General features: G+C 45.2%; 1 protein-coding gene across 3 annotated transcripts in view; it reads right to left on the reverse strand.

The window, feature by feature from the left end:
- GAS7 (growth arrest specific 7) overlaps nt 1-26,863 on the reverse strand; it is a 282,047-nt gene that overhangs the window by 54,462 nt on the left and 200,722 nt on the right. For 2 of the 3 annotated variants that reach the window (XM_007522665.3, XM_007522673.3), the window contains exons 3-4: nt 16,221-16,301; nt 3,805-3,890 (exon numbers count right to left, since the gene is read on the reverse strand). In XM_007522665.3, coding sequence (XP_007522727.2) covers nt 3,805-3,890; nt 16,221-16,301 — 167 coding nt within the window. The remainder of the gene's footprint in view (nt 1-3,804; nt 3,891-16,220; nt 16,302-26,863) is intronic. The other variant, XM_016188358.2, reaches the window with a different exon arrangement.

Here is a 26,863-nt window from a genome sequence, read left to right on the forward strand (position 1 = left end):
ACTAAAATATGCCTACTAGCTATCTACAAAATGGAGACCCCCCGCCACTCTTCATCTGCACTATTCCACTATTCCACCCTTTAGGTCGATGATTGGTCAACAATGTGTTTGGCTTTGTATGTTAACTCTCTTTTCAGCGACCAGATTCCAGATGCTAGCATAATGCCAATGAGACTTCCCTGGACAGACAACCCCACCAATGTGTCCTGGAGCTCCGCTTCCCCAGAGCCCCACCCCACTAGGGAAAAAGAGAGGCAGACTGGGAGTATGGATTGACCTGTCAACGTCCATGTTCAGCGGAGAAGCAATTACAGAAGCCAGACCTTCCATCCTCTGCATCCCACAATGACGTTGGGTCCATACTCCCAGAGGGTTAAAGAATAGGAAAGCTCTCAGGGGAGGGGATGGGATACAGAGTTCTGGTGGTGGGAACTGTGTGAAGTTGTACACCTCTTATCCTATGGTTTAGTGAATGTTTCCTTTTCATTAAAAAAATAATAACAACAGTGCTCACAGTCCCTGTCTCCTACAATAGTAGAATGTGTTCTTTTTGAGACGCTTGAGGACTGGTGAGATAGTCCACTCGGGACATTGCTTGCTCTGCCATGTGACTCTGATTTTTTAAAATTATCTTTATTGAATAGAGACAGCCAGAAATTGAGAAGGTAGTAGGAGACAGACAGAGAGAGAAGTGGCCGGGGGGGGGGGGGGGAGACCTGCAGCTCTGCTTTACCATTTGCAAAGCTTTTCCCCTGCATGTGGGGACTGGGGGCTCCATCCCAGGTCTTTGCACATTGTAACATATGTGCTCAACCAGGTGCACCATCACCTGGTCCCCTCCAAGTGTCTCTTTTCTATCTGGAAAAAGAAAAAAAGAAAAAAAAAATTGTTCTGGAATAGTGAAGCCACCAAATACCAAAACCATATTTGAAAAGTGTAAAGAAAATGAAAATGACTCATAGTCTTAGATCACAGCTACTCAACCTCAGCACCATGCATGTGTGTGTGTGTGTATGTGTGTGTGTATGTGTGTGTGTATGTGTGTGTGTATGTGTGTGTGTGTGTGTATAAGTATTAATTATGAGCAGGGTTACTACTGGGGCTAAGTGCTGGCATGATGAATCTGCTGCTTTTAATAGCCATTTTTCCCCTTTCTATTTTATTTGATATAGAAATTGAGAGGGTAGGAGTAGATAGACAGATACAGAGACAGACACCTACAGACCAGCTTCACCACTCATGAAGCGTCCCCCCGTAGGTGGGGAGAGGGGGCTCGAACTTGGGTCTTTGCACATGTAATGTGTGCACTCAAGAGGGTGTGTCACCATTCAACCTCCCTCTTCACAAACACACACACATTTTCAAATTGTAACATTCTTTGCTGTGGGCTGCCCTGTGTACAGCAGGATAGCCGGCTTGACTTGACTCTGCTGGTACTAACATTACTAACATCCCTGCCCCAGCATGACAGTAAGTATCTCCTGGCACTGCCAAATGCCCCCTGACTGAGAACTTCAGTCTTGGATGCAGATAGGACCACTGCTGACAGCCTTATTTCCTCCCCTGCCCGACATTTATCTTCACATATGTAAAGACTTCCACCTCCCAAATAAGACTTTCTGTAAATACAGCTTGGATATCGTCTTGCCCTACTCAGTATTAGGTTATGAGCATTTTGACAGATTATTGCATTTTTTTTCTCCAGAAAAAATGCTTCTGAATGGCTGGCTGCATGGCCACTGGCTCAGTGGATACTCCATATAAGAATTCACTCTATCACCCCCTGCCACAGATCATGCTCGTCTGAACAGCTTCGCACACATGTCAGAACCTCATACGGCCCAAGAGCAGGGAAACTCCACAGTCAAAGGTGTCAGGGCACACACTGTCAAATCACTTCTGAGAAGGTGGCATGGATGTACATTATATTTCAAATGGCTCAGTAACAACTTCCTAGCAGATCTTGGTGGCATGGAAGGGGAAGAGTCATGTTCAATATACCAGGAAAGGAAGAAAGAATAAATGGTGGTGGTGGTGGTGGTGGTGGTGGTGGTGGTGGTGGTGGTGTGTGTGTGTGTGTGTGTGTGTGTGTGTGTGTGTGTGTGTGTGTGTGTGTGTGAGAGAGAGAGAGAGAGAGAGAGAGAGAGAGAAGGATGTCTCCAATATTCTTTCTGATGCTATCCTGCGAGGAACAGTTTTTTCCAGTTGTTGTTAAACCACAGTTGAACTTAGGCTAATGCTTTTAGAAAACATTCTGCAAGGGGAGTCGGGCTGTAGTGCAGCAGGCTAAGCGCAGGTGGCGCAAAGCACAAGGACCGGCATAAGGACCCCGATTTGAGCCCCCGGCTCCCCACCTGCAGGGGAGTCGCTTCACAGGCAGTGAAGCAGGTCTGCAGGTGTCTATCTTTCTCTCCCCCTCTCTGTCTTCCCCTCCTCTCTCCATTTCTCTCAGTCCTATCCAACAACAACGACATCAATCATAACTACAACAATAAAACAACAAGGACAACAAAAGGGAATAAATAAATAAATATAAAAAATTATAAAATAAATAAATAAATAAATAAAAAAACATGTTCTGGATGCTTTATGAGTAGACTCAGACTAGGGCCCAGTTTCCTAGAAACACTATCATACAGTACTCACGTCCACCTGCATAGGCCACTCCACCACTCGCAGGCTCAGGGACCTCTACTGTGACACGTGACACAGGCTGGGTGCTGACACTTACCTCCTGAATTTGTACAACTGTCACCTGAGACAATAAAGGCTTTGGGGAATCCTAAAACATATTCCCAGGTTTTTTTTCCATCTCATATCTGCTCTGTGCTACATTATTAAATATGAACAATCCTTGTATGAAATTTCATTCTGGCAGATTCTGGGGGTGAGAAGAGGGGAAAAGAGACAGACAGAAAAGGGAAATGGACTGACCATGTGAGTATGTGCATGTGTGTGTGTGCGTGGTGTTTTCTTTCAAATATGCTAGGGTTGAACAAAACTGAAGATAGCTTTTCTTTTTTATTCTTTCTTTCTTCTTTTTTTTTTTTTTGAGCCAGATTTATCCCTGGGGGTCAGTGCCTGCATGGTTGCCCTGTGCTTATAGCCATTTTGTTTCCCTTTCCCTCTCTTTTTGATAGAGTGATAGAGCTAAAGAGAAGTGGTGAGGAATGGAGAGAGAGAGATACCTGCAACACTGCTCAGCCATTTGGGAATCTCCCCTTTTCAGAATAGAAATAGGGGCCAGGGGCTTGAATCTGGGTCCCCCCAAAGGTTGCTTTTTCAATGCAAACTAACAGCTTGTGTTTGCTACCAAATGAGACGTAAGACTCCCATGGCTCTTGATGCTCATAGACTATGTCCAAGGGAAGCATTCTAGGCCTCTGGCTCACTCGGATCCCTAAGAAGGACCTGGAAGGTCACAGTCATACAGGGTGTCTGACACTCGGCACTTTGTGAGTTTGTGTATTAAATAAACTTTTGCCCATCCATATTCTGACAGTGTCGGAAAGTCTGAACACTGTAGCAGGAATCCAGATGGGGGCATTTAATCCTCTAACAAGAGTGATAATCCCAGCACCTTCATGCAACTGCAAACTACCCTCAACATCCAGACAGAAACATACATCACAACCTCCTACTCTTCCCCACATATGGGCTCCAGTGGGACAGCCGGACAGACTAGTCACTTTCAACTTGGGGAGTGGAGTCACCTGGAAAGCCCATGCTGTATCTGTCTGTCTGTCTTAAGGACACCTGATTACATGGCTACCCCTACCACCCACTCACTAAAGGACTCCTTACCTGGGAGTCAACGGTGGGCTTTCGGACACTCATGTGGGCAGTTTCTGGAGGGTGCGCTGGGGTTCCTGACGCGTGGTATCCATTCACTGCAGGGACAGAAACACTGCTCAGATGCCATGCTGGGCCTCAGGTGTGCATCTCCTGCAATCAGAAGCCTCTTCTCCCACCTCGTTGCTCGGTGCTGCTCAAAGACGCTGCATGACTGGGGCTCCCTCTGAGGACCGCCCAGCAGGCTGAAAGCATCTCTCTAATCCTCGGCACCTAGTGACTGGACTTGGGGGCTGGGAATTGACTGAGCTGCTGTTTTGAGCCAGAAGGGGAAAGGGAAAAGACTAAGTCTATCACAGTCCAAATAACACCTTGACTGCTGTCGTCCAAATAACACCTTGACTGCTGTCACTGGTGCTGACCAAGGGTCCTGCTGACACATATCTCTCCGAGAAGCTTCACCATCCCGGTGACTGTGATGGGTGATGCAGGAACCTTGGGACGAGGACTTCCATAAAACTAGGCTTTTCCAACTAACAGTCATATGATTATAGCTTGAGTTGTAGATTTTCCTGAAGTTAAAAACAAACCCAATGCTCTAAAAATCTACCCTTCTACAACACTCATGCATCCAGGGTGTTAGGATCCACTGCCAGATTCTGTGTTAGAGGACCCCCATCATGACCAATCTGAACTCCCTGCACCCTCATATGCTCCCGGTCCCGCAGGAGCACACTGTGGGCCAGAGCTGAGGCCCAATCCCCAGAGGCAGGGTTGCTTTCTCACGGAGGTCGCCTCTCCAAACTCAGGAGCAGACTTTTTTTTTTGGTTAAATCTCAACTTCTGTATCTAGGTAAAGGGGATCATTCTATCCTATTGGCAAGTCTATTTTGTTGGTGTGAAAAATGAATGAGAAAATACCTGCAAGAAGGATCTGCACGTTCTAAAGTAGTTCATGGGGAAAAAATTAAAAGGAGGGGAGTCGGGCGGTAGCACAGCAGGTTAAGTGCACATGGTGCGAAGCGTAAGGACTGGCATAAGGATCCAGATTTGAGCTCCCGGCTCCCCACCTGCAGGGTAGCTGCTTCACAGGTGGTGAAGCAGGTCTGCAGGTGTCTATCTTCTCTCCCCCTCTCTGTCTTCCCCTCCTCTCTCCATTTCTCTCTGTCTTATCCAACAATGCAACATCAATAATAACAACAACAACAAGGGCAACAACAGGGACAATAAATAAATATAAAAAAATGTGAAAAAAGGAAGAAAAAAATAAAAAGGAGAGCTGGAGGGGGGCCCTCACAATTTGGCTCCTGAAACTAGTTCCCTTATACCCCAAATCTGCATGTGCTCTCTTGAACCAAACCTGTATGCTCTCTGGAAGCCAGGAATGCATGCCTTCTGCGCGTCCCAGGCTGGAAGGAATTCCCATCACACATGCACTATGCAAACAGAGCCAACTCACGTTATTGTGGAGAGAGCTCAGCAGTGTGGCAGTAAGCACAGGGGAGAAAGGCTGGAGTCACTGACCTATCTACTCTCTTGGAGTGGTAAGAGCTAGAGTAGGCAATAGATAGCGGGAGAGACAAAGGCCACTTCATGTGGAAACATTTTTCATGCTGGAGGTTGACTTCAAATATCTACCACTGCAGGGAGAGCACTGGGTATCTCCTACTTTAACAGAAAAGTCCAGAGCCAACTGTGAGAAGAGCCACATTCAGTTGATTTCTGTCAACAAGTAGACTGCCCAAGGATGGGCAGGTACTCTGTAAGAAGGGGGCCATAGATTTAAAAACAAAAAACAAAACAGAAGTTGGGCTCAGAGCTGGTCCCCAATGCAGTGGATTGAGGAAGTGATGAGAACCAGCAAACCAATCATGTATGGTCATCCATAGTCCAGGTCTAAATCCACGCCTTTCACAAGACTGGCCAAATGCTGACACTCCCTGTGAGTCCTCTGGTTTAAGAACGGAGGCCAGGATTTTAAGAGCATCAGAGTGCCAAAGAGAATCTACTTTTATTAGCCAAAGCTATGCCAGGAAAAGCATTAGACTAATGAAAAAACAACAACAACAACAACAACAACAACAGTCCTGCAGTGCAGGTATAACACTTGAGGATTTGTATTTGTCAAGTAGCCTAGTGCTGAAATGGGCAAAGACAACCGTAGGGAAGCTCACATATTCTTTCTGCCTCTGACTGATTTGTGGGTGAAAGCAAGGAAGGGAATGATCTCAACAGCTTCATTTCAGAGACTGGTTGAATAAGATGTATTAAACACCACACCCTAAAAAAAATTGTGCCTATACTTAAACTTCAAATAAATTGTCAATCAATTGTAAAAGGTATAAATAAAACAGGCTTCATTCTGTGACCAGAAAGCAGTAAAAGTAGATATTAGTGTTAAAAGGCTGAATATACAAGGTTCCCATCCTTCCAACTCCCACACACTTAGAAATGTAAGAAAACTTCCTATTAAGTAGTCTCAGGTCAAAGAGAAATTTATAATTGTAATTATACAATATTTAGAAAAGAATGAGAAGGAATATAGCCAAACAAATGGGAGATGGCCTGAATTATATTTGGAAGAGAATCATAGCCTTAATTATTTCATTACCAAAGTCAAGGAATGAACCTAAATGGACAAAACAAATGACTTACCATTTAGGAAAAAAAAAAAAGAAAAGCCAATAAAATAAACCAAAGGAAAACAGGAGAAAGGTATTAAATATGGAAATAGAAATGAATGAGTTAAGAGACAGGCTAATCTACTCTATTCCCTGATCTAGATTTCTAATCCTTTTCCCAATGATGACACCATCTCCCCAGATAATACCTTGGGTCCAACTGCATGTTAACTGTCAGATTCAGGCAAAAACTAGTAAAGCTATGGGCCCTTTGGAATATACCTAAAACAGACCTCCTAGCTCTTTCCAAAATGGAGACTCTCAAATCTTCATCTGCAATATTCTTGCCTTAGGTTCATGATTAATCAACAACTTGTTCTGCTTTATATCTTAGCTCTTTTTCAGCCACCAGGTTCCAGATACTACCAAGATGTCTTCCTGAATTCCCTGGGAAGACGACCCCACCAATGTGTCCTGGAATCTTGCCTCCCCAGATCCCTGCACCACTAGGGAAAGACAGAGACAGGTTAGGAGTATGGATCGACCTGCCAATGCCCATGTTTAGCAGGGAAGCAATTACAGAAGCCAGACCTTCTGCCTTCTGTATCCCATAATGATCCTCGGTCCACAGTCCCAGAGGGATAAAGAATAGGAAAGCTTTCAAGGGAGGGGATAGGATACAGAGTTCTGGTGGTGGGAATTGTACCCCTCTTATCCTATGGTCTTCTAAATATTTCCATTTTATAAATAAATAAAAAATGCAGAGAGAGAGAGAGAGAGATTGATCAAGTTCCAAATGCTACTATGATTCCATGATGACTTCTCTGGGCAGATAACCTCACTGATGTGTCCCAGAACTTCACCCCTGCAGACCCCTACCCCACTAGGGAAAGACAGAAACAGGCTGGGGGTATGGATTCACCTGCCAATGTCTATGTCCAGAGGAGAAGCAATTACAGAAGCCAGACCTTCCACCTTCTGCATCCCATAAAGAATCTTGGTTCACATTCCCAGAGGGATAAAGAATAGGGAGGCTTCCAATGGAGGGGGTGGAACGCAGAACTCTGGTTGTGGGAAGTGTATGGAATTACACTCTTGTTATCTTACAATTTTGTATATCAATATCAAATCACAAATAAAAAAATAAAACATAAAGAAAGAGAGAGACAGGCTGACATTATCAACCCAGAGTGGTTCCCTTTGCACATGGATATATAGAGAAGGGGAGAGAGGAAGAACAGGGGTAGGAATCGTAATAGTAAAAAAGGGGATAACAATAAATAAATAATAAAATAAATAATAAAAATAAAATAATAAATCATAATAATAAAAAGGGAGGCCTGATTTTATTATATAAGCAAACACAAATGCTCAGAATTAGGAATCAGAAAGAAATTATATGCCCAGCAAATGTCACAGTATTTTATTTTGAATGCAATAGCATAAGATGATAGTTCTTTGCTAACCAAAACAAACCTTCCATAAGATTCAGACTAGGAAAATGGTTCCCAAGAACACTAGAGAAACTAAAGTACGCCAACAGTTTGACAAGATGACCTCTTTCCAAAAAGGCACTGAACCTGGATGCTTTTATGGGTAAATTTGTTCATGCTCTTAACAGGGATAGGAACATCAGAGTTTCAAAACTCCTGGTGAATTTCCCAGTTTATTCCAGGACATCAGCATCACCCTCTCCTAAAATCTACCAAAGATAACAGAATACCAGACCACATCTCAGTGACCGTGGACATGAAATACATAGGTTCTTACCTGCATAGGCCTCGGTTACTACCTTTGATAGTGTTGGTGACTGTACACCAAGATGGTTCCCAGCTCTTGAGAGCAGAGGCTGCCTTTCCCAGCTCCCCTCATTCCCTTTACAGCAACTGTAGATTTAGATACTTTTCTCACCTACTTCCTATTACAGCTCTCTCACACACTCCAAAGCTAACCTCATCAAAGCAAGGACTGCAAAAGCTGAATAAGGGCAAGAGACTGGCACACTTAATGATGACTCTTTCGTCACTATCAGGCCACCCCATCGCTGGGGCCCTATTCAGGGAGTCCTGAGAGTCCCAAACAGACATGGTGGGCCTAGACCTCAAATAAATCCCTCTCTCTATTGTTACTGGTTATTCTTAACAGGAACAACACAATAGACCCCTTTGTGGGCCCCCATAAGACCTTGCCCTCAACTTGGATCAACAATGGTAGAGAATGTTCCATCCTCCGAAGGGAAGCTGGACAACATACTCTATGCTACACCTGAGGAAGATGGGTCCTGATATTGGGGCAGCTTGGAACATTCCTACTTATGACCACAGAATGTGAGCTCAGATCTACAGGGATGCAGAGGTCACATAGGCTCCTAAGCTGAATATGGGCCCCAGATCAGATCATATCAATGGGGTTCACAGTTAACAATATTTATACACCTTTCCCATATTTGGGAGCTACTCTCTTCCCTTGATCCAGCTTTCTGGTCCTTCTGCCAGCCATGATATCATCTCCCCAGAAAATAATTAGGATCTACCTGCATAACAGATTTCAGGCTCAGGCAAAACAAACAAACGAACAACACTAGTATAGCCACAGGCCCTTTGGAATATAACTAAAATATGCCTACTAGCTATCTACAAAATGGAGGACCCCCCCCCCCCGCCCCAACTCATTTGCACTATTCCATCCTTTAGGTCCATGATTGTTCAACACTTTGTTTGGCTTTGTATGTTAACTCTCTTTTCAGCCACCAGTTTCCAGATGCTACCAGGATGCGACCAGACTTCCCTGGACAGACAACCCCACCAATGTGTCCTGGAGCTCCACTTCCCCAGAGCCCTTCCCCACTAGGGAAAGAGAGAGACAGGCTGGGTATGGATCCACCTGCCAATGCCCGTGTTCATTGGGGAAGCAATTACAGAAGCCAGACCTTCCACCTCTGCATCCCACAATGACCTTGGGTCCATATTCCCAGAGGGTTAAAGAATAGGAAAGCTATCAGGGGAGGGGAGGGGATGGGATACGGAGTTCTGGTGGTAGGAATTGTGTGGAGTTGTACCCCTCTGATCCTATGGTTTAGTCAATGTTTCCTTTTTATAAATAAAAAATTAAATTTAAAAAAAGTGCCGCCCAACACAAAGCTTCCAGACCCCCAGCCCCCACCTGGCTCACAGCTCACTCTGCTATGGGCAGCCAGGGACTGTCCAAAGCAGGGGGCATTTAGCTCCTGATCCAGTCTCTTGTTCTCACTTCAGTTCTGGTCTGTCAGCTGTTGGCTAATTACTGTTCATGTCAAAGCAATTACTGGGGAAGAAAAAATAATTTCCCACCCAACCATAACTCCCCATTCAGCAGCTCTCCTCTGACACCCTATCTCGCTGCATTACCCTCACTCAGTTTCAGGCAAGTTGAGAGAAGTCATCAGGGGAGAGCTGAACAGTGGCCACGCCCTGCACCACGCTGGCCAGGCTCACCCACACTCCACCCTACCCCAGCCTTTGGTTTGGGTCCACAGTTCACTAGAGTTAGATATAAGAAAATGAGACCCAAAGTGGGTGCCTTGGAGGTCCCTAGGCCCAAGGGAAGAAATGTAGAGGATCACTCATAACCATAAGGAAACAAAACTTAGTTTGGAGGACTGGGCACTGGCACACCAGGTTAAGCACACATTATACTATGTAGAAGGATCCACACAAGGACCCGGATTCAAGTCCCCCCCACCTGCAGTGGGGACGTTTCATGAGTGGTGAAGCAGGTCTACAGCTGTTTGTCCTTCTCTTTCTACCTACTCCCTCCCCTCTCAATTTCTCTCTCTCCTATAGAATAAAATAGGAAAAAACAAAAGAGCAAACAAACAAAAAGAACGCTGAGAGCAGTGGATTAGTAGTTCCGACACCAAGTACCAGTGATAACCCTGGAAGCAAAAAACAAAAAAAAAAAACAGACAAAAAAAATCCAAAACAAAAACTTAGTTTGGGGCTATAAGAGCACATGTAAAATGTCAAATCCAGCTGTTTTTAAGACGGGGAAAAAGGAACAAGAAGTTCTTTGAAAACACAGTGCACATTTCATTCTTCTGGACGGGCAGATAAACAAAGGGGCAGGGAAATATATAATAAGCGACGTCTGGATATTTGAGATATAAGGGAGAGCTATCTGAGTAGCAAGGAGGAGAAAGAGGCCTTTGGATGTGGCAAAAGACGAAGTGAATAAAACATGAAAAAAGGCACATACATGGAGAGATAAAGAGGAAAACAGTGATCGGACAAGTGTCAGCACTGTCTCTACCGAGTGTCCAGTCCACTCTATCAGTAAATCAGCTCTAATCCTCAATATAAAAAGTATCAATACAGGGGGCCAGACAGTGGTGCACCTGGTTTAGCGCACACGTTACAGTGCACAAGGAGCCAGGTTCAAGCCTCTGGTCCCCACCTGCAGGGGGAAAGCTCCACAAGTGGTGAAGCAGGTCTGCAGGTGTCTCTCTGTCTCTCTCCCTCTCTATTTCTCCCTCCCCTCTCAATTTTTCTATCTTTGTCCAATAAGAAAACATTCATTTATTTTTCTTTCTTTCTTTCTTTTTTCCTCCAGGGTTCGATGGAGCTCAGTATCTGCACTACAAATCCACTGCTTCTAGAGGCCATTTTTTCCCCTTTTTTTTTTGGATAGGACAGAGAAATTGAGAGAGGAGAGGAAGATAGAGAGAGGGGAGAGAAAGACACCTGTAGACCTGCTTCACCACTTGTGAAGCGACCCCCCTGAAAGGGGGGAGCCGGGAGCTCAAACTGGGATCCTTGAGCCAGTCTTTGCACTTTGCACCATGTGCACTTAGCCTGGTGTATTTAGTGGCTCCCTCTCCCCTTGAAGATGATTCTGAATACTTACCGCAGCTACTGAATTAAGCCTTTGGTGTTCTGTTTGGGTGTAAATTTCCTTCCTCCTTCCTCAGTCCTCACTCAGAAAGCCTGTCATTCAATGCCTCCTGCTTCTGTAAAGCTACCAAACAAACAAAGCTCTCCTAAAGCTGCTGATATTAAGGGAGGCAAAGGAGTGTTCCCAGCTTAGAGCTGACCCAGTTGAGTGCCCAACATTTGAAAAGTAATAACCAATTTGTGGCTGGCACTGGGTTATGTGAAGATCTCTTTCCATAGCTGGTAACTTGGCTGGCTGTGCTTCCTACAAGCCCACATGAAGAAGGCCACACTGCATATCCCAGTCGATGCTCTGGTTGTCATAGACCGACAGACAGACAGACAGACAATACTAAAAGAAGAAACAACCAGCCTCATTCATGACTAGCCCTTAAATCCTCTCCAGAAGCTCACAAAAATGACAACTTGCAAACCAGCTGGTGGCACACCTTGTAGAGCACGCACATAACCATGTGCAAGGACCCAGGTTCAAGCCCCAGGTTTCCACCCATATGGAGGAAGTTTCATGAATGGTAAAGCAGTGCTATAGGTCTCTCTCTCTCTCCCCCCTCATCTCTTTCCCTCTCCCTCTCCCTCTCCCTCTGTTGGACAGAACAGAAAGAAACTGAGAGGGGGAGAGGAGATACAGGGAGAGAGAAAGATAGACACCTGCACCCTTTCTCTCCCTATCTCTCCTTCTTTCTCCTCCCCCTCCATATAATATATGCCACAAATTAAAAGTAAAACTGAATGGCCCTGGAGGTGATGCAGTGAATAGAGTGCCAGACTTGTAAATATAAGGTCATGAATTTGATCCTAGTACCGCATATCCCAGTCTGATTCCCTGGTTTTCATATATAGATAGATAGACAGATAGACAGACAGACAGAGAGATAGACAGTAGATAATACTAAAAAAAAACTTTTTTTAAAAAAAAGTAGAACTGAGTCCCAACTCATCTTCACACACTGTGTCTTCCTATCTCCCCAGACTGCCTGGGTTTGTTTTGGCTGGGTTATTTCATGTTTCCCATTGACATTTTTCCTGCACTGCTTTTTCCTTGTCCTTCTTCAGGAGTGACCGTATGGGATGCCTGTGGTGAAGAAGTGTGGTTGAGCTTTCTTTCCACACTCAGAATCCAATTATGCACATGTCACCATCACTGCCACCATCACCACAGTTCAGGCAACAAGTCCCAACTCCCCATCAGTGCTGATCAGAACAGTCTGGCCAAAGCCAAGTGCTCCCAGGCTGCTTCATGGACATAGCTAGTCACAAACATAAGACCACACTTCAAACTATAGTTCTAATTTTTGTTGTCCCTCACCTGACCAGACCATCATACTCTGAAACTGCACATTTGTGTAGCTTGACAGACCCAATCTCTATAGATTCCTCTCTTGTCTTCTAATTCTCAGTCTCTCTCTCTTTCCCTAACTATCTCTCTCTCTCTCTCCCTTTCCCTCTCTTTCTCTCCTCTACACTCCCTCTCCCACCACACTGACCTGCTTTCCATTCCCACACCTATCAAGGTCTCTCCTGCCTTGGAGCCTTTGCACTAACTCTTTGATGGCTGAGAACACCTCCCAACACCCTCTGTAAGTACCTGTCTTCTCATTGTCATTAAAGCTTGCCCTAAATGCCACTTCCTCACTGAGGCAGTCTCTGATTCCCTTGTCACCCTGTGTCCCACTTCCCTACTTGGATTCCTTATTTTAGAACATTCTGGAAATATCTGATATATTTTGGGTTTGCCTGTTTATCTGACTGCCCCACTAGAATGCAATTCCCAGAAGCAAGGACCATGCAGGCAGGTCTGGTTTTTCTATATTCTCAGCACCAGGGACAGCCCTTGGCAGGTTTCTTTTTTTTTTTTTATTTATTTTTTGAATGAAAAAGTTTGAAACTCTATCCTTGCTGCTTTGGAAGAAGCACAAGCAGAACTAAAGAACTTGAGATGCAGGATCCAGTACCATCCCTGGAGGGGGGAGTCAGCAACCCCAAAAGTGTGGGGACGAGTTCTGGAGTGACCTCATGTCTTCATCTAGTCAATTTCTTCTCCCCCTCCACCCCCCAATAAAACCCAGCTTCCTTAAAGAGTACTGCTAGTACCAAAGAAGACAAGGGCTGCCAGGTGGTGGCACACCTGGTTGAGCACACGTGTTACAATACACAAGAACCTGGGTTCAAGCCCTGGGTCCCCATGTGCAGGGGGAAGCTTCACAAGTGGTGAAGCAGGGCTGCAGGTGTCTCTCTGTCTCTCTCCCTCTCTATCTCCCCCTTCCCTCTCAGTTTCTGACTATTTCTATCCAATAAACAAAAAAAAAATAATAAAAGAGGATAAGGGCTGGACAAGAATCTCAGACTCTGTAGAGAGAACCGAAATGGCATTTTCATTTAGTGATGAGGTCTAGCTCAAACATGAGGAGAGGAGATGTCACAATACCATGAATCCGAATTCTGTTCTTGCCTCCCTCCCCCTTTCGACCCACAAAGAACATAAGAGACTTGACATCCTTTCACAACACCCCCTCCCCCGCGTCCCTCGCCTAGGTCAAAAGCATCAAGAATCTTAAACCATGGAGGGCCAGGCAGGGCCTTAGCACCCTCTCCCTGCGGACCCTCAATCTGTAAATGGGGGAAAGCAAACTGGGTGTAGAGAGATAATGTTCCCAGAGTCCCAGCCCAACATGCTCCAGTTTCTCACATCCAGACAACACGTTGTGATTAAACAAAACTGTATTGTCATCAGTAGAGGCACACTGATTTCCAGCTCTCTCTGAGCCATGAAAAGGATGCTGCTAGTTAAACTAGGACACGCTGTAGGATGCATCTGATCTCCAAGTTATTAAAATGTGGTGGATGGCGGGATGACAAGGTGGATCTCAGAAACAATGAACTTGGTTCTGTATATTAGTGGCTGACTCCTGTTGCCCTGAAGGTGGGGAATGGGGGCTTGAACCCAGATCCTTGTGCTATGTGCTACGTGCACTTAACCGGGTGCACCACTGAGCAGCAGTTCTCAATCCTGGTATGACTGATGTTTGGGGCTGGAGGCTGCAGAGTCCTCTGTGGGGGAGGTGTGGGATTCTGTCCATTAAGGGATTAAAAAAAATATTATTTATTTACAATATTTTTTCTTTTTTCTTTATTTATTCCCTTTTGTTGCCCCTGTTGTTTTATTGTTATATTTATTGATGTCATTGTTGTTGGATAGGACAGAGAGAAGTGGAGAGAAGAGGGAAAGATAGAGATGGGGAGAGAAAGACAGACACCTGCAGACTTGCTTCACTGCCTGTGAAGCGACTCCCCTGCAGGTGGGGAGCCAGGGGCTCGAACCAGGGTCCTTCTGCTGGTCCCTGTGCTTTGCGCCATGTGCGCTTAACCTGCTGTGCTACTGCCCGACTCCCCTATTTACAATATTTTTGTTTTATTTATTATTGGATAGAGACAGAGAGAAATCAAGAGGGGACAGGGAGTCAGAGAGGAAAGGAGACAGAGACCCTTGCTTCATCACTCATGACTTTTTCTCCCTGCAGGTGGGGACCAGGAGCTTGAACCCAGGTCTTTGAGCACTGTAATGTGTGCACTTAGTAGGTGTTGTGTCACTGCCTGGTCCCTCCATTATGGGATGTTTAGCAGCATCCTTGATCTCATCCCACTTGGTACCTGCATCACTTTGCTGAAATGGTGACAGCTCAAAATGTCTTTCTAGTGTCTGGCTGGCCTGGAGACTCATGTTACTCACACTGGCGCTTCTATTTTTAATACAACATAAAAAGAGCAGAAGACAGGGCAACGTGTGTGGAATTGCCGACTCGCTCGCAACAGCTAGGACAACTACAACCTGCCCCTGGGATCTCAGAACTAAAAGTCACCTAGTAGAAATAAACCACCCACTGGGCCAAGGATTATCCTGTCAGCCAGCTCCACTTAATCACATCTGAAGGTGGAGAACTTGAATCCCCACATGGAGTCTGATTTCCTTCCCAGAATGTTCAGTTTTAAGGCTGTCCTGTGAAAATCTGCCTCCTCTAATGCCCACTCCTTGATGCCTCTGGGAACTATTCGGAATAGTCTACCCATGCTTTGGAATGCCGGACTGGTTGCCTCTCCCCACCATCCTCCCATCAAGAGGAAGTAAAAGGGAGCAAAGAGGAGGTCACCCAGATGACTTCACTGAAGTGCCCTGAAAACTCACCTCTCCAGAGCTCTGCCCCACTAGGGAAAGATAGAAACAAGCAGGGGGTATGGATCAACATGTCAACACCCATGTCCACCAGAGAAGCAGTTACAGAAGCCAGAAATCCCACCTTCTGCATCCCATAAAGATCTCTGATCCATACTCCCAGGGGGGGAGTCAGAGTAAGATGGCGAGAGGGCTCTGAAGTCCAACTCCATCAGGACCCAGAGAGAGAAGAGGGAAAAGGGAGGGACATTTGGATGTAATAATAGGTGTAGGTGTGAATTGGAGAGGAGGAGAAGAGGGGGACCTTAAAAGAATAAGGGCAAATACATGCAAATATAGACAGACAGTTGTAGGAATAATAGTTCACCCATATCTGCAACCTTAGGAGGACTGCTGGAGCTTACAATGGAGGGACTGGGGATTTGGAACTCTGGTGGTGGGAACGGTGCTGAGTTGTACCCCTGTTATCTTGTCATTTTGTAGATCAATAATAAAAAGAAGATGAGGCCTTCAAAAGGTTCAATGCCAGGGAGCTACCAAACTGTAGGCACCAGGCCTGTGGGATCTCCTGGCCTCGTAGATACCTCCCTAGGTCTTGTGTGTAAGCCCCCAGCCAGGGTTCGGGTCTTGTAGTCTTGGTCTTGGTCTTTCCAATGAAGGTGGATACATCCCTCACCCCTTCCACTTCCCAGAGTAGTGAGAACACAGTACCTGCTGGAGGCAGAGAGCTCCTGTGAGGGCCAGGGCTGGCTGAAATCCCCGGAGAACTGCTGGGACGCTCCCAGGTGGTCTCTGGTCAAAGGAAGAAGAAAAACACAATCATTTTGAGATGTTCATGGGAAGGAAACTCAGTGTGTTACAAAGAGACTTAGTGTCTTGTATCATGCATGTTTCAAATATTCTGAAGAGTGGGGAAAACGGTGATTGTACTGTGTAAATACACTGATGGTTGGTGCTTTCAGTGACTTACTTTTTGCAGATGTAAAATCAGAGGGTCTCTTATCCCACTGAACATCAACACAGACTTCACTTTCCGGCACAAATGTCTAAGTTGTAAAAACACTAAGAACGTAGCAAATTGCAGCGGTTACCACTATAAGCCAAGTTTATAACTAAGTAGGCTGAATTACCTTAAACTGGGGATAAATTTCAACATCTAATATGATAGAAGGTGTTTTTTTTTAAGTGTAAAACAAAGTCTTCTAATTTAAATACAAAAACTGAAAAGCAAGCGTTCTTGTATAGGATTACTTGAGAGAGCATTTGGGTCCACTGGATATCATATTGCAAAATATTATATCACTGCACATTAAGAGACCAAACCTGCAGAGAGAGATAGCATAACAGTTATGCAAAGAGACTCTCGTGCCTGAGACTCCAAGGTCCCAGGTTCAAATCTCTGAACCACCATAAATCAGAGCTGAGCAGAGCTCTGATAAAATTAAAAAGAAAAGCAAAACCTTTTTTTTTCTTTTGTTGTTTTGCTACCAGTGTTATCACTGAGGTTCAGTGCCTGCGCTACAATTCCACCACTCCCAATATCCAGTTTTTACTTCCTCTACAGGGTAACAGAAAGAGAGAGACAGAGAGGGAGCAGACACTACAGCACTGCTTCACCATTTAGGAACCTTTCCTTTTTGCAGAAGCTCCTATCCGGTTGCCCAGGGCTTGAACCTGGGCCCTCATACAAGGTAACATGTGAACTCTACTGGGTGAAGCACTTTCCAGCTTCCCCCATCCCATATTACTTAACAAAGAATAAAAAAATGTAAGAAAAAGGCTTAAAAAAAAGGGGGATTTGGCCAGTCATCTCCCTCCACAATCCCAGAACAGCATCTTTCTGCTCTCACATTCAGTTGCTTTTATGCCTCCTGTGGCAAGACAGGTGCTTCTTGTTGGCGATCCTTCTCCATGTGGTTGGGACCAAAAGAGGCGGCCTTCTCACTGGGATCTTCCGAAATATGCCCCAGGGCCCTTCTTGAATCTCTTAAGACTGGGAATCCATGTATTACTATGTCTGTTTGTAATTCTGGAACCCCAGCTGCCAAGAGAATGTTTCTCTCCCCAAATGCACTGTCACCTGAACCTCAACATTGTCAAACCCTGCAAAGAGACCTTGGTCCTCTGTCAGATGTGGGTCACGTCCTGAATCCTTCCTGGGTCTACAGTTGTACTGTAGCCCAAATAACAACGGCTCCACCTGATGGCTATTTTTCCCCATCTCAGGTGCCCAGTCATGGCATCCAGCCACAAGCAAAACAAATACAGTAACTATATCACTATTGCCTGAACACATGCCCATTTTACTACTGTGGGCTTATACTTCTCACAAAATGATCTAGTGACCCAAATCGGAAGATTTGACTGGCGTTGACGAAGCCACTTCCATGATGGCTTCCCTCTGTGGGTTTGGCAGAGCCCAGAGTTCCCTGCCAAAGGGCCACTCCCAGCAAAACAATTCATTTTCCCCACCGTGAGCAAATCCAGAGAACAGGGATAAGTGGTGCTCCCAGCACAGCTGTTAGATTTGCGAGTCACAAAGACCAGCGCTTACAGAATACGGGAGGGGCTCACAGAGCATGAACACCAGGTGGTGATGGGGGGGGGTGGCTGGGAGGAGGCAGGTAGGAAGGTATTTTGGAAGTTGGCTATGCACAAGCGAGGCAGCAAGCCATACACATATCTGAAGAGACAGAAAGAACCAGGATCTAAAGCAGGTACCTGTCTGTCATCTTTAAAGAGCACTGAGGAAAGTAGCTACAGAGTCATCTATGGATCATAAAACTCAAAAAAAAAAAAGATGCTATTATTGTGTCTTTTGGAACAAAATGGATCGAACTGGAGGTGGTTATGTTTAATAAGTAAGTAAAGAGGTGAAAAAGCACTACTGGATGGTTTCACTCGGATGAAACATGAGTTTGCAAAAACAAAACACAGAAGCAAAGAAACTGTCTCGAAGACTTAATGAGAACTTTGGTGGTCGTCATTGGGAGTGTGTGTGGGGGGCAGAGAGCTTCAGTGATGGCATGGTGTGGAACTATAACTTGTAAATCTTGTAAGCCACCACTAATCACAACTAAAAATTCATTAATTAATTTTTAAAAAGAGGACAGTCAAGCTGGAGAGGATATAGGAGTTGTGGGAGAAGAAGAAGAAGGAGGAGGAAGAGGAGGAGGAGGAAGAGGGGGAGGAAGAGGAGGAGGAGGAAGAGGAGGAGGAGGAGAAAGAGAAGAAGGAGAAGAAAGAGAAGAATGAGAAGAACGAGAAGAAGAAGAAGGAGAAGGAGAAGAAAGAGAAGAAGGAGAAGGAGAATAAGAAGGAGGAGGAGGAGGAGAAGGAGAAGGAGAAGAGAAACCAGAATGGATCCTCCAAGGCTGTGGTTCTCAAAGTGTGGCCCCTGGTAGCAGGAATATCATCTAGAAAGCTCTTAGGAATATACATTCTCTGGTCCCAGCTCAGAACTTCTGCTTTTGATTCAGAAACTCTGAGCAGGTGGGGGTGGGTGGGTGAGGTGGAGAGAAGGGATCTAAATTATTACCAACTCACCAGATGATTCTGGTCCATACTCAGGACTGAGAATTGCTGCTCCAGGGTCTTCACGTTTACTCTGGATTTTATTCAGAATGTAAGGACCATGAAAGTAGACAGTATAATGGTTATGCAGAGAGACTCCCATGCCTGAGGCTCCAAAGTCCCAAGTTCAATGCCTTGTGCCACTGTAAACCAGAGCAGAGTAGTGCTCTGGTTAAAGAGGAGGAGGGGATGGAGGAGGAGAAAGAAGGAGAGAAGGAGAAGGTGAAGAAAAATAACATCTGGATGTAAGGACAATCACTGCAGAGATTTCAGGTTGGGAAATGTCATGACCCGAAGGCTGCTAAACAACTGGGAGCTGCTCAGTATACCCTATGCCCCTAGTATGTCTAACTTGTCAGTCTTTGAGGGACTAGAGAACTTGGGCTCCTCCTGAATCCCCTCTAGAAGGAGAAGTTGAGGAGCATGGCGTGAGCAGGACAGGAACTATCCAGGTGCCTCTGCAACTCTGCAGATGAAACGGGCAACACTACCTCCACTACCAAAAGCCAAGACATCACTGCCCCCCCCCCCCTGAGGGGGGTCTCCCTTAGGCAGGGCCAGGGAAAGAGCTACCCAGGTTGTGACTCCCTGTCCCCAGCTCAGTAAACAGACTCCACTCTGCTGGTTCTAGGGCCTGCAGGCACAGAAATGATCCTTGAATTATCTAGTGATACTGGGGAAGAATAGCTCAATTGCAGACTCTTGTTTGCAAAGCTATATGTAAATCCACCTCCTAGGAGGGTTTCCATAATTACTCCCAAGCCCGTCCACACACAGCTTAGATGCCCTAGGCAGTGACAGACCAGGTGGGCTCTGGGAAAACAGCCACCACAGTCCCGGCCAGCAGCAGAACCGTGCTCTCCAGGATAATCTGGGTCTGCCAGAGGGGCTGTTGGACCTGAACTTGAACTTCTGTTCCAGGCAACCTGGAATCAGAGACTCCACTGGGCATAGGGAGCCCAGAGTTCATTTTCTGAACTTCAACAGACAAAGACCCTGAGTGCTAGTGGCCCAAGGTCTTTGGCCAGAAATGCAGGGAGGGAGTCAAGCCTGGGCAGGAGTTGGGGAGATTCCACTGAAACTGCTCACCCAAACCCCAGGTGGCCCTGAGCACTGATGCTCCATGAGCTCTGGGGAGGAAGAGGAGATTGGGAAATACTAGGATTCCCAGGGGGCAGGTGGTGTTGAACCTGGTTAACTGCATATGTTACAATGCTCAATGATCCAGGTTCAAGTCCCAGGTCCCCACCTGCAAGGGGACAGCTTTACAAGTGGTGCAGCTGGGCTTCAGGTGTCTCTCTGTCCCTTTCCCTCTCTATCACCACCTTCCCTCTTGACTTCTAGCTGTGTCTATCCAATAAATAAAGATACTATAAAATTAATTTAAAAAAATAAAGGATTCCTATGCCATAGAAAAGGGAAGAAACAGAACAGAGACTTTGTCTTGATATCTATTACTTCTTCCAACACCCAAAATATTCTGAGGACTCTGAGAGCTAGGATGCTGGTTATCAGCATCCTAGTAAAGTCATGGGCCGCTTCGAATATACATTAATATAAAATAAGTCTTCCTAGCTTCTTCTAAAATGAAGGCCCCAAATCTCACATTCTACATTCTACAAACATATGGTTAAACCTAGCTCCACTGTTTTTTTTATATTTTTTAAATTATCTTTATTTCTTGGATAGATACAGGCAAAAATCAAGAGGGCAGGGGGAGATAGTGAGGGAGAGAGAGAGAGACACTTGCAGCCCTGTTTCACCTCTCACAAAGCTTTCACCCTGCAGGTGGGGACTGGAGGGCTTGAACCTGGGTCTTTGCACATTGTAACATGTACACTCAACCAGGTGTGCCACCACTTGACTCCAGGTCCACTTTGGTAATTAAACCCACCCTAAGCTTCCTCACTGTAAAGCAGGGATGACAACACAATAGTCTCTTGCTGGTGCAACAGCTCCCTTGCATAGTCTGATGCTTTGACCTGTGCTCAACCCAGGTTCAGGTTCAACCCATCACACTGAAGGAAGATGCTGTGATCTCTCTCTCTCTCTATCTATCTATCTATCTATCTTAAAGAAAAAAGTAGTAGTCTCACAGAGCTAGAATAAACCAATGGGGCAAACACAGCTTACAGCACAGCGTCCGACAGAGAGAAAGTCCCCTGGCCCATTAAGCAACAACAACAATAATAAAGCAAACTCTCTTCATTTTTTTCTTCCTTCTCTCTGTCTTCCAACACATGTTGTTGTCACTAGAGTTTCACTGCTCTGGGACAACTTTTTCAGACAGAAGGAGAGAGGGGGCAAGATATCTCAGCACCAAAACCTCTTCCAATGCAGTAGGGTTGGACAGCAACCGGGGACTGGTGCATGGCTGAGCAGGGACACTAACTATGAGTTAATAGTCAGTCCTGCTTCCCAACTTCTGCTCCCAACACCATGACTTCATAGAGGACATCTCCCCAAAATCTAAGGAAGGAAGGGACTTGCTGTATGGTACTGAGGGGGAAGAGGGCTCTGGACCAAGTTGATAGTCTTTAGAAGGTAGATATGGCTTGGAAGCACCACTTCACTGGTTCAGTCATGGAGGTGGAGCAGGAAGTGCAGGTGACCTCATGGTCCTGGTCCTGTGTACTTCAGATTTTCAGAGCATTGTTATCAACAGTTCTGGGGAAGAGCTCTAGGGGTTGATAGATGTGCTGGGGAGTAAGGAGAACTCCTTCCTACTACAAGTAGTAAAACCATCCCTTCCACCAGATGTACTCTGAGGGCTGGGTCTGTGTTAAACACACACACTCCTGTCTCCCACTCCCCAAATATGGCAGGTACCAGTAAGTGTTTGATGAACGAAGGCTTGGTTCAAAGTATATGTTAGAACCTGGTTCACTTCTATGGATAGTATCCAACTTGAAATAAAAAAAGAAAAGTGTGTGTATATGTGTGTGTGTCTCTGTGTGTGTGTGTCTGTGTGTGTGTGTGTGTGTGTCTGTGTGTGTGCGTGAATGTTTGTTGGGTGGGGTGGCTAGGGAGATAGCACAACAGTTACCCAAAAGACTTTCCTACTTGTGGCCCTAGAGGTCCCAGTTTTAATCCCTGGCAACACTATATGCTGGAGATGAGCAATGATCTGATAAAAAAAGGTACATTAAAATAAATGAATAAATGTGGGGGTTAGATAAAAATAAACATAAAGAACAAGAAGGGTTGCAGAGCAAAGAGAATTATCTTTTCCCCTGCCCACTGAGAAAGAACAAAGAAGGTGTCTGAGTGGCTCACAGGTAACAATAACAAACGGTCACTTCAGAAGAAAAAGGTGTTCACCACCCCCTCAGAACTGGAACAATACAAACAATACTGACAAAACACTTATTCTCCGCTCGATGGGTCTATAACCTCTTTTAAGAGTGGCAATACCCAGTTAGCAAGAATCTAGAGAAAGCAGGTTGGGAAGGTCTCTCTTTGAAAGGCAACGTGGAGACAGCCATCAAAAGCTCACAGCTCTCCATCATCACTGGCTATCTGCATCAGGAACAACATCATAAACCCTCTTGTGGGCCTCCACAGGACCTTGCCCTCAGTGTAGAACTATAGTAGTAAGAGCTGTCCCCTTCTCCGAAGGGAGGCTGGGTCAGCGTTCTCTGGCATTTGAGGAAGACTGGTCCTGAAATGAGTACAGCCTAGAATGTTCCTAGCTGTGACCATGGAATGTGACCTCACACTGACAAGGATGCAGAGGTACATGTGATCCTGTGCTAAATGTGGATAGACATGGGCCTTAGGTCAGATTGATGGGGTTTATGCTTAATGGTATTTATGTATTTTCACATATTTGAGAGCTGCTTTCTGTCTTAATCCAGCTTTCTAGTCCTATCTTCAACTCTGACACCATCTTCCCAGACAACACTCCCAGCCCATCTGCATGTTAGCTGTCAGGACCACAAAAAATTAGTAAAGTCATGGGCCGCTTCGAATATACATTAATATAAAATAAGTCTTCCTAGCTTCTTCTAAAATGAAGGCCCCAAATCTCACATTCTACATTCTTACCTTTAGGTTCCTGATTATTAAACAATTTGTTCTGCTTTATATCTTAATGCTTTTCAGCCACCAAGTTGCAGATGCTCCCATGACGCCAACCTGACTTCCCTGGGCAGACAACCTCACCAACGTGTCCTGGAACCCCACCTCCCCAGAGCTCTACCCCACTAGGGAAAGACAGAAACAGGCTTGAGATACAGATCTACCTGTCAACGCCCATGTCCAGAGCCTGGAGAAGCAATTACAGAAGCCGGACCTTCCACCTTCTGCTCCCCATAAAGATCTTTGGTCCATACTCCCAGTGGGATCAAGAATAGGGAAACCCCCACACCTATGGACATCTAATCTTTGATAAGGGAGCCCAAAGTATTAAATGGAAGAAGGAGGCTCTCTTCAATAAATGGTGCTGGGAAAACTGGGTTGTAACATGCAGAAGAATGAAATTGAACCACCTTATCTCACCAGAAACAAAAATCAACTCCAAGTGGATCAAAGACCTGGATGTCAGAACGGAAACTATCAAATACTTAGAGGAAAACATTGGTGAAACACTTTTCCACCTAAACCTCAATGACATCTTTGATGAAACAAACCCAACTGCAAGGAAGACTAAAGCAGAAACAAACCAATGGGACTACATCAAATTGAAAAGCTTCTGCACAGCCAAAGAAACTAACACAGAAACAAAGAGACCCCTCACAGAATGGGAGAAGATCTTCACATGCCATACATCAGACAAGAGACTAATCACCAAAATATACAGAGAACTCAGCAAACTTAGCACCAAAAAAGCAAGAGGATATGAACAAGACATTTACTTCAGAGGATATGAATAAGACATTTACTTCAGAGGAGATCCAAAAGGCTAACAAACATATGAAAAACTGCTCCAGGTCGCTGATTGTCAGAGAGATGCAAATAAAGACAACAATGAGATGCCACCTCACTCCTGTGAGAATGGCATACATCAAAAAGGATAGCAGCAACAAATGTTGGAGAGGCTGTGGGGACAGAGGAACCCTTCTGCACTGCTGGTGGGAATGTAAATTGGTCCAGCCTCTCTGGAGAGCAGTCTGGAGAACTCTCACAAGGCTAGACATAGACCTTCCATATGACCCAGTAATTCCTCTCCTGGGGATATACCCCAAGGATTTCATAATGCCCAGCCACAAAGATATGTGTACATCTATGTTCATAGCAGCACAATTCATAATAGCTAAAACCTGGAAGGAACCCAGGTGCCCAACAGCAGATGAGTGGCTGAGAAAGCTGTGGTACATATACACAATGGAATACTATGCAGCTATTAAGAACAATAAGCCCACCTATCTGACCCATCTTGGACAGAGCTAGAAGGAATTATGTTAAGTCAGCTAAGTCAGAAAGATAAAGATGAGTATGGGATGTCCCCACTCATCGACAGAAGCTGAGAAAGAAGAACAGAAAGGGAAACTAAAAGCAGGATCTGATTAAACTGAGAGCAGGGCACCAATGTAAAAACCCTGTGGTGAAGGGGAGGGTGGCCATTGGGCTTCCTGGTGCAGTGGGGGGGGGGGGTAGGGAGGCAGGGGTAGGTGGTGGGGATGGGACACAGTCTTTTGGTGGTGGGAATGGTGTTTATGTACATTCCTATTAAAGTGTAAACATATAAACCACTATTTAATTAATATGAGAGGGGAAAAATTGATCATAAAAAAAAAAGAATAAGGGGGGTCGGGCGGTGGTGCAGTGGGTTAAGCGCATGTGGCGCAAAGCGCAGGGACCGGCGTAAGGATCCCGGTTCGAGCCCCCGGCTCCCCACCTGCAGGGGAGTCGCTTCACAGGCGGTGAAGCAGGTCTGCAGGTGTCTATCTTTCTCTCCCCTTCTCTGTCTTCCCCTCCTCTCTCCATTTCTGTCTGTCCTATCCAACAAAGAATTGCATCAACAAGGGCAATAATAATAACCACAACAAAGCTACAACAAGGGCAACAAAAGGGGGAAAAAATGGCCTCCAGGAGCGGTGGATTCATGGTGCAGGCACCGAGCCCAGCAATAACCCTGGAGGAGTAAGAAAAAAAAAAGAATAGGGAAACATCCAATGGAGGGGTTAGGATATGGAACTCTCGTGATGAGAATTATATGGAATTGTACCCCTCTTATCCCATAATCTTGTCAATCATTAGGAAATCACTAATTTAAAAAAAGTACATGAATAATAGCATAAAAAAAGCCTCACAATCAAGTGTCCTTTGACCTAAGAGCAATTCTCGACGTGTCCTGATGTAATTATAAAGCTGTATCTTGGAGTACTCAGTTGGGGGCTGGGTGGGGGAAGTCGATTCTGAGAAGCCAGCTGAATGCCCACCACCAGGAAGCAGTGATGCGCTGCGGGTGGATGGTTCTCCATCCTTTGTATGTCTCTTCTTTCCTTTCCCTAGTAGCCACCTTGTCCTTGAGTTTTAATCGTTTTGCTGATATGTCTTAGTATTGGTCTTTTTGCATTTGTACCTGGTTGTATACTCTGCTTGTTGTTATTATTGTTGTTGTTGTAGCACCAAAGCCTTATATATGCATGATTTCACCACTTCTATGCCCTTTTTTTTTTCATTCATGTAGAGACACAGAGATATTATGGTGCTGTGGCACTTCCATAGCTGGAACCTGGACCACAAGCATGGTGAGGGATATACCCTGTTCTGTGAGCTATTTCTTCAATACCATGGTTAACTATTGAAAACAAAACCTTTAGGGGGCTGGGTGGTGGCACACCTGGTTGAAGGTATGTTTTTCAATGACCAAGCACCCAGGTTCGAACTCCTGGCCCCCACCTTCAGGGGGAAAGTTTTGTCATTGGTGAAGCAGTGCTGCAGGTGTCTCACTGTTTCTCTTCCTCTCCCCTTCCCTTTTGTTTTCTGTCTGTTTCTATCCAATAAATAAATAAAGGTAGTAGTAAAAAAAAAAAAAAGAGAAAAAACCCTTTAAAGAAAGAAAACTTTTCTTTCTTTTTTCAGTACGTTCTATTTTTTTTTTAATTTTTTATATTTATTTATTTTCCCTTTTGTTGCCCTTGTTGTTTAACATTGTTGTTGTTGTTGTTGGATAGGACAGAGAGAAATGGAGAGAGGAGGGGAAGACAGAGAGGAGGAGAGAAAGATAGACACCTGCAGACCTGCTTCACCACCTGTGAAGCGACTCCCCTGCAGGTGGGGAGCCGGGGGCTCGAACCGGGATCCTTACGCCGGTCCTTGAGCTTTGCGCCACCTGCGCTTAACCCACTGTGCTACTGCCCGACTCCCAGTACGTTCTATTTTAATGCTTCACCACATATATGTGAACTTTCTAGGAAAAAGAGAGAAAACTATAGTGTTGGTGTAGGAACAAAGAGAAAGACTAACAAAAGAAACAGACCCAAATGGCCTAGTTTGTATGTTTCTCTTTCTTTCTTCTTTTCCCTTTCTTTCTTCCTTTTCCTCCCTCCGTCTCTTTCTTTCTTTCCTTTACTCCCTTTCTTTCTTCCTTTCTTTCTCTCTCTCTTTTCTCTCAAAGTACTGCTCAGTTTTGATTTATGTTTGTATTGGGTACTGAACCTGGGACTTTGGAGCCTCAGTGATGACAGTCTGTTTGCATAACCATTATGTTATCTACCCCTGCTCCTACAGGCTAGTTTCATATATGAAAAAGAGGTGTTTTCTTCTCCAGAGCCCTACCTCACTAGGGAAAGACAGAAACAGGCTAGGGTTATGACCCAATGGCCATGTCCAGC

The sequence above is a fragment of the Erinaceus europaeus genome, chromosome 12 (assembly GCF_950295315.1).
Source record: "Erinaceus europaeus chromosome 12, mEriEur2.1, whole genome shotgun sequence".
Lineage (NCBI taxonomy): Eukaryota > Metazoa > Chordata > Mammalia > Eulipotyphla > Erinaceidae > Erinaceus > Erinaceus europaeus.